Source organism: Tupaia chinensis, unplaced genomic scaffold (genome assembly GCF_000334495.1).
Source record: "Tupaia chinensis unplaced genomic scaffold, TupChi_1.0 Scaffold144022_1, whole genome shotgun sequence".
NCBI classification, from domain to species: Eukaryota; Metazoa; Chordata; class Mammalia; order Scandentia; family Tupaiidae; genus Tupaia; species Tupaia belangeri.
This window is the reverse complement of record NW_006203874.1, coordinates 574,291-582,259: the sequence shown is the minus strand read 5'-3', so window position 1 is coordinate 582,259 and position 7,969 is coordinate 574,291. Positions and strand designations below refer to the sequence as shown.

The following is a 7,969-nucleotide window of genomic DNA, read 5'->3' as shown; positions in this document are numbered from 1 at the left end:
GGGGTACAGACTCGACTCCGAAGGGCAACAACCCACTCGTGGCCCTTATGCAGAAGCAGGACAAGTCCCGCCCTCGTCCCTGCAGCCGCCAGCGAGCTGGGACCACGGGGAGGAGCCAGCACCCAGTGGGTGACCTGAGCAGGCCGGGGCGTCTCCAAGGCCACAGACATTCTTCATTGTTCCTTGTTGAAGGAACACGAGGGGGGAGGGCAGGAGACACAGATGGCACCCCGGCAGGCTTTTAGCTCTGGGGTACACCCCAGCCCCAGTCCCAGCCCCAGCCCCAGCCCCAGCCCCGGCTTGTGGGCACTGGCAGGTCACCGGATATAAACCGGACTCTTCCCACAGGTCAGCCTGTCAGAGCTTTGAGCTTTACCGCCACGGCACCCAGACCCCCGAAACGCGCACAGGGACTGGGAGCTGCTGCGTCGCAGCTGAAAGTAGTCGGGTTCACTCTGCTGGGGGTGGCCTGGCCAGGCTCCCTGGCTGGGGCTCCCACCACAAAGGACCCCAGGGCCATGCTGCATGGTCAGACAGACTTCCCTCCTCACACCCCCCACCCTGTGCCCATTTCCCTTGACTTTTGCTAAGTGTGAGGAACCCATAAAACCCTGTTTGGGAGGCCGTGTCCTGGTCCGTGGCCATTTGAGCCCTTGCCTGTCATCAACCACAGTGGTGGCCTCGTTCCACGGGCGGCCCCGCTTGGCCGGCTGACGCCACGCATCTGCCCTCCCAGCATGTCCCTCCTGTCACCTCCCGACAGTGATGTTCTTAAGGCAGTTTCCTGTGAAGCCTGCACTGGGACCTCAACTCCTAGCGCCGAGCAGAGGGGACAGCGGCCAGGTTGGCCCTGCTCCGTCAGCAATGCCTGAAGCCTTGGGAAGGCAAGAGGGGGCTTGTCACAGGAAACATCGAAGTTAACTTTATAACGCACCCACGCGAAAGGCCGCACCACGTTAAGAGCAGTTTGGATGTTTGTACATAAGGCCGGGTGGGAGGGCTCTGGTGTGGATCCGCACCGGGCCTGGACGCGTGGCAGGACCCGTGGTGGCCACAGCGCGGCCCATCTGGTCTCTGTTCTTGCTGAGCTCGCGAGGCCCCTGGGGCATGGCTGCTGGGGGAGGCTGGGTGCCTCTTCAGATTCCTGTGGCTTCTCCCTGGAGGCAAGATGGATGCTGGTCCCTTGGCTGGGCTGTGTTTACCGCTCAGTCGGCTTTTCTGGTGGCTGGGTTGTGCCAGGGCCTGGGGCACCGCGAGGCTGGCGTGTCCCTGCACAGCTGTACCCGCGGCTGGGCTGTGGGAGAGAGCAGAGCCTGTCCGGTTCTTCTGTATGCAGGCTTCGCGGCAGGCCTGCATCTCCTCCGACAGCAGGGCAGGGACTGGGCGTGGACCTGTGAGTGTTCGGGGAACCGACTTCGTGGTAGAGGAGAAAAGAGCTGGAAGGGACCCGAGGATCTGCCGAGACACCTCCAACTCGTAATTACTCCATGCTGTCCCGCAGGCGGGCGTCGGAGGGAGGTGACCCGCATCCCAGGCCTGAGCCCACAAAGCAGGCTGTAGCCTGAGAACAAAGAGGCCTTTCTCTGCACCTGGGGACGCAAGCACGCCGGCGGGTTAAAAATACCTTGTGTTTTGCATCTCTGTGCCCGACATGGCAAGAAGCCAGCCAAGGAAGGCTGTTCTCATCACCCACGTTCCCCTGGGCAGGGCAGCAGGCTGCCCCCCCCCACCCGAGTGTACGCGGGCCTCACAGGCACCCCGGTCACACTGGGGACAGGCCCCTTTCGGGCTTCCCATCGTCCTCATCTGCAGCCTGGTGTGTGGGGCCCGGCCTTGTACTGGCCCATGGGCCGCTGTGTGCTCCCCTTGTTAAAGACTAGAGCCATGGGGCCTTCCGTAGCCTGGTGGTGAAGGGAGTAGATCCTGCGTGGCCAACCATGGTTCAAATCCCAGCCCTGACAGCTTGAAAAACATTCTGGGTAAATGTGTGTTTGAGCCCCAAATCCCGACAGGACAGAGAAACGGAGGAGACCAGTGTGACCGCGCCCCGCTAGGGAGCACGCTCTCCCCCTCTCCGGCGGGCGGTGTCCTCGGGCACACTGGAGCAGGCTGCAGCCAAGGGTACCCTTTTCTGATCTGCAAAGGCCACGAGAGACGGCACGAGCCTGGGGCTGGGGTCGGAAGGCACCATGGGCCTAGAGTCTTTGGGTTCCCCCAGGCTCATGGCATGCAGCTTGAATCGGGGATCACATGTGGTCCAGGCCAGGGCCTGCCTGTGGGCGTCTGCTGCCCACACGGACCAGGGTGCTGCCCTGACCACAGCCTGGGCTAGATGGCCGCGTGCGGCTTTGGTGAGAGGCCACCCCTCTCCTGGACTGCAGGGAGGTTTTGGTGAGAGGCTCCCTACACACGGTAACAGGCCCCTCTCTTCCAGATGGCCACCACGTCTGGGAGATGGAAGCGAGGACTGACAGAGACGTGTGCCAGCCGGTAAGAGCCCGTCCTGCCAGGGGTCGGGTGGGCTCCTGTCCGTGAAGACGCAGAGCTCGAAGCGCGAGAGAGCAGCGTGGGTGCCAGGGTGTCCACTGTGGGAACAGTCACAGACTGACGACAGTCCCAACACTGCCACCTGGGCTGGGTCAGAGACGTTCCCAGGAGAAGCACTGTCAGAGGCTGCGGCCCCGCCTAGTCCCTGTAGGCCATGTCCTAGCTCCCTGCGAGCGGCCCAGAGACGGCCTTGAGCCTCCCGAGGGGCGCCATGCCTGGGCACGCATGCCGCCCTGCGCTTCCTCGGCTGTGGCCTCTCGCCATCTCTTCAGAGAACCCCAGTGGCACAATCGATTCCATTTGGGACGTGGCTGAGCTGTGAGGGCCACCTGCCCGTGTCTCTGGTCCGCAGGTCCCATGCACTGACTAGCCCGTGGCCTGCGTGTGCCGAGGTCGAGGCGGGTGTGCGGCATGGTGCTGCCTCGTTCCCCCTGCACACGGCGGCTGCACCTCCCCTGACTCCTGGCGCTCGAGGCTTTCCTGTCACCTGCACAGAGCGGGTGCCTGAGCGTAAGCGGTACTTCCCCAGTTAGCGGTGGAGACTGAGGCACTGGAGTTAACGTAAAGCCCTGGGGTCGTCAGGTAGGGTTCCGGTGTCCACCTTCCCTCGTCCTCTACTTCTGCTCCGTCCGCTCTGACGGCTCCTGTCTCTCCCTCTGTGTCCCTACACCATCCACGTTTGAAATGGCTTTGATGCAGTTAGGTGAAACCGGCCGCTGGCTTTCGGGGAGCTCTGCTTGGCCCTAGAGAGCCAGTGAGCACAAAAGCCACCAGCAGGCAGGTGTTGGCAGCCAGCCAGGGCCGCCCAGCTCTGCAGCCCCTTCCCCGAGGCTGGGCGTGTGCCTGCCAGGCTGTGCCTGGGCACCAGGCCAAGGACTTCTCTGTCTCTCGGGCCCTCTTGGGGCCACATGAGTTGAACCCCCAGGTGGCGAGTCCAGGAAGGCCTCCTGGTCACCCGTGCGTGGGTGAGGCTGCGTGCACGGCTCACTCCCAGCACGTCACGGCTGCGTGTCCTCCCAGGACTGGCGCCGTCCTCGCGCACCCCGCCCCTCCTCCACTCCAGCCCCTCAGAAACCTTTCCAAATGCAGAGGTTCCCGTGTGTGAGCTGTCCGAGGAGGCCCAGCGTGGTGGCGCCTAGCCCTCAGGTGTCACAGTCGCATGGGCCAGGTGGTCTTCCCTCGTTTTCTTCCTTTACCTCGGAACTGCTGAGTTGATGCTGAGGGTCCCCAGGGCAGGCCTGCCCTTCCTCCAACTCGTCCACTTCCACTCCTTGCGCCGCAGCCTCTGCACTGATCATGGTGGCCGGCAGCCTTGGCGGCGTGGGCAGAGTCCAAGGGCTTCCTTAGAGCGTGGGTGAGCTCTGAACCCTGGCTTCTCTCCCCCGCCGGCCCCCAAGCCCCGCCTAGGACCCTCCTCTGTGGGCATGCTCTCACCCGATGGCCCATATGTCCGGCTCCCCGTGTCCCCCTCATGGCCCTCAGAGGCCCGGCTGTGCTGGACACCAGGCTGCCTGCCCCACCCTGCACGGGGAGAAGAGGCCACGACACCACGGACCTCTCTGTCCTGAAAGTCGTTCCAGCCACGTTGGTCTTCACATCTCCTGTCACCCTTTCTCACTTTAACAGCCATGTTCTGTAAGAGGGAGGGCTGTGTCCCGCAGTGGAACACGCAGAGAACACGGAGCACAACGTGGCCGTCCCCTCCCATCTTGCGAGTGAGGGAATTTCCAAAAAGACATCTCCGTTTTATTTTGAGAGAGATTTGTTTTGCTATAGGGTACGTGCCCTTGCCAGAGAGACAGAAAGTGAGAAGTCGTCCCCCACCCCCATCCCAATCCCTTCTGTAATCTCCACTTGGGATTTGGGGGATGCACACACATGTGCCCAGCATTGGTTTTTTGTTTTGTTTTGTTTGTTTTTTGGAGGTTTTTGCTATAGGGCACGTGCACTTGCTAGAAAGACAAAGGCAGAAAGCGAGAAATCATCCCCCGGGGGCATGGCCATGCCCAATCCCTTCTCCTCCATGCTCCTCTCAGGATCTTGGGCACGCATGCACACGTGCCCAGTGTGAGTTTAAATCACCGGGTCCAGGATTTGAACCGTATCCGACTACATGGGAGTCCAGCGACACAGCCATTACGCCAACTGCTGGTCCCCCAAACAGATGTTTCCAGTGATGAGAGCTCATGCGAGTGGCAGTCTGGAAACAGCGCGCAACGTGAAGCCGACGTAAAGCCAGTGCAGCCTCCCCACGGGGACAGCACCGTCAGCCCCTCACACGCGCCCTCTTCCCTGCTGTCCTTGCAGACGTCATGCACACGTGTGTGTTACACGCAGCCACGAGCGTGTGGGGGTAGGGGTGTTCTAGACAGGGTATCTCTGGTGCACCCTCGGCCCCAGCCCTGTCAGCTGGGTTACAGCACGTGCTGGTGCCCGGCGTGTCCTGGGTGGACCTGGGTCTGAACCCGGCCTCCCATGTGGCCCCGGCCGGCCCCGGCAGGCACCTTAGAGGAGGGGATGTGCAGGCTCCGCGGGCGGTCCTTCTGACCCGAGGCCCTTCCCAGGCTCGGCCTTCCAGCCGCCCTGGTCCCACCCTTCCTGTCTCGCCTCTGGAAGCGCCAGGGGACATTCTGCTGTGTAGGTGGTCAGCACAGGGCCGAGGCCGCTCGGTACCCACCACGCAGTGCGGGGTTTACTGCACGGCCTGCCCGGACCCCGCCCTGCACCGCCGTGCCTCACTTCCACATCCGTCTCCTTTCGCCCACTTCACACTCCGTCTGGGGTCGTGTTTCCGTGACCGGAGACTCGATGGGGGCCCACGGCTAAGCATGGCTGTGTGGCCACTCCCTGGCCGTGAAGGGAGTCCTGGGAAAACCAGCTCAGGATAGCATCTTTCTCTGTGTCTTCCCTGCGTGGACGGCACAGCTGGGACTCAGGACCTAAGTCCCATCAGCCCGCCAGGAGAAGCTGAGCCGTCGGCGTCCTGTGGCTGCAGGGAGGACGCTGGCGCCTCTGCTCAGTGTTGCGCCGACTCCGCCTGGCCCTGGTGCCGAGAGCAGGAAGGCTCGGCAGGCCCTGTGCCGGCTGCTACTTGCAGGCGAGGTTAAGAGACACGTCTGGTTGTCTGGAGGGGCCTGGCCTGCCTTCCTGTCCCCCCACCCCCTGGTGGCCACGGGCTCTTCTTGGACGTGTTCCTTCTGGGTTAAACTGAAGCCATGTGATTTTAGAAACAAAACAAATGCTTCACGGAGGTGGGACCCACTGCAGCTGTCATGTGCACCCTCTCCAGGGTAGGTCTGGCAGCCCACGTCAGGTCTGGCCAGTCTGGCCCATAATTCCCAGCACCCGGCCTGGCTACTCGCTACATCTTTGCTTCCAGGGATGGAGGATGTTTTGTAGAAGCATTGCTGATCACTATTTCAGAACTGTGGGAAGGGAACAGCAGGCACACCCACCAGGCGGTCCCCACCTGCACGGCCCACACTGCGGGTCAGGCGGCCTGGCCATCCTCGGTGGGAGGATCTGGGGGCCCCCAGGGCCATGGCCGAGGCTGCAGGACCTTCCCAAGGATGGCACCTCCTGGGGGCCCTCGCTTGGTTGGTCTGTAAAAGGTGCTTCCGGGAGGCTGGCCACAGGGGCTCCTCGTCCAGGCCTCGGGAGGCCACTGGCCGGGTGGCGGCAGACAGAGCTTCCGAGTGAGCTGAACACTCTCCCTGCGCAGCCGGCCCTCGCCCCCCTGTGCTTGCGGTTCTTATCCTGGGCCAGGTCGGCTCAGCCCCTGTAAAGGCCTCATGGCTTCTAGCCACACGAAGCTAAGGACAGCCACCTCTCTGGGAGCACATGTGACAGGACCCCTGCCCCACACACGTGTGTGCACCACTGTTGCATCCCTCGTGGCCGCTGACTGGGTGGAGCGCTCACCGTGCCCCGAGCAGAGCACGCCTTAACGGTCTCCTCCCTCTTTGCGTGTCCCCAGAACTCATTGGTGGTCGAGATCCCGCCTTTCCGCAACCAGAGGGTCACCAGCCCCGTGCACGTGAGCTTCTTCGTCTGCAACGGGAAGAGGAAGCGGAGCCAGCAGCAGCCTTTCACCTACCTTCCCGCCCACGGTAACGCCGTCCCTCTGATCCCCAGCACCGATGGGGAGCCCTCACGGTGCTCTTTCTAACGACGGTGCAGTGCGGCGGCACACTCCTGTCGCAGTTCGGACCGCACCGTCCTGTCAGACCAAACGTGGCCTCTCGCGGCGGCCCCCAGCGCGGGCTGCGGTGGGAGCCGCACACTGGGGTGGCGGGGCCGCGCTGGCTCCCTGCCCTCCGTGGTGGCCTTGCTGTTCCCGAGTGCTGGTCGCAGGTGGAGGGCCTCTGTCCAGCCAGCTCATGGGCAGCTTGATAGACCCGTGCTCGCTGCGGAGCCTCAGGGTGGGCACAATGCGGGTCGCGACCCCAGGTGCTCTGTGGTCCTGCGATCGTGCTGTTCTCACTGAGCTGTGTGTCCCCGAGACGTGGGCCACGGGAGCTGTCTCACAGCCCCTCACACAGCTCACCCGAGAGACCAGCTTACCCTTACACTCTGGTGTTTTCTAGAAGAAAATGCCACCCAGATTGTCCCTCACTCCCAGAACTAATGGAGAAGGGGGTGCATCTGCATGGGCTCCTTCACCGCAGGGTCTCAGGCCAGAGGCCAAGGTCCAGTCCCAGCCCGAGCCTTCCTTCTGGGCGCACGGCGGTCACCTGGTAACACCGTTGCTGCTTTTCCAAGAGGCTTTAGAGATCCCCGTCCTCGAAGGAGGGCGGAGGAAGGGCGGAGGGCGCAGTGACGTCCGGCCTCAGGGCTGGTCTCCCTTCTCCGGACGTCAGCGGTACATACAGCAGGCCGGGCCTCCACGGGGCGCTGAGCTGCTGGGACTGGCCCTTGCTCCAGGAGGTCCTGGAAAGGCATTTGAGAGCCACACGACATGGCGCGAAGTCACGTCATGAGCACAGAGCTGTCGCAGTCCCGGGGTGGCTAGCCCAGCCTCGGTGTGGGCGCCCCTGCTCTGGCTCCGCGGGGCGCACGTGCCTCCGGGTCCCCTCCACTTGTAATAAGGCGCGGTAAGCCTTGCAGACAGAAACGTTCACCCTTTAGTTGGAGACGTAACGATGGTGGCCTAATTCGACTGCAAGCATGGCTGACCCAACGTGGAGGGCCTTAGAGGAAAAAGCCCATGTCTCCGACCCGCTCCCAGAGCGGTGTGGAAATGGCACACAGGTCTCACCCCGTCCATGCGGCATGCCGCAACTCAGCGTACCAGGACTGCTCCGAGGCCAGAGCCACAGCCGCAAAGGGAGCCCACGTGCGCCACGCACCCTCCCACAAGGCCGAGGTCGCCGACCGCCGGACCACGCTGCTGCCGCCGCCACGTCCTACCCTCCGCGCTGGG

General features: G+C 63.2%; 1 protein-coding gene across 1 annotated transcript in view; it reads left to right on the top strand.

Annotated features, from left to right (window-relative positions):
• Window positions 1-7,969, top strand: part of NFATC1 (nuclear factor of activated T cells 1) — a gene marked incomplete at both ends in the record, with an annotated part of 59,368 nt that overhangs the window by 42,549 nt on the left and 8,850 nt on the right. Inside the window, 2 exon segments of the mRNA XM_027767213.1 lie at window positions 2,435-2,490; window positions 6,524-6,656. Of these exon segments, the coding sequence (XP_027623014.1) occupies window positions 2,435-2,490; window positions 6,524-6,656 (189 nt within the window).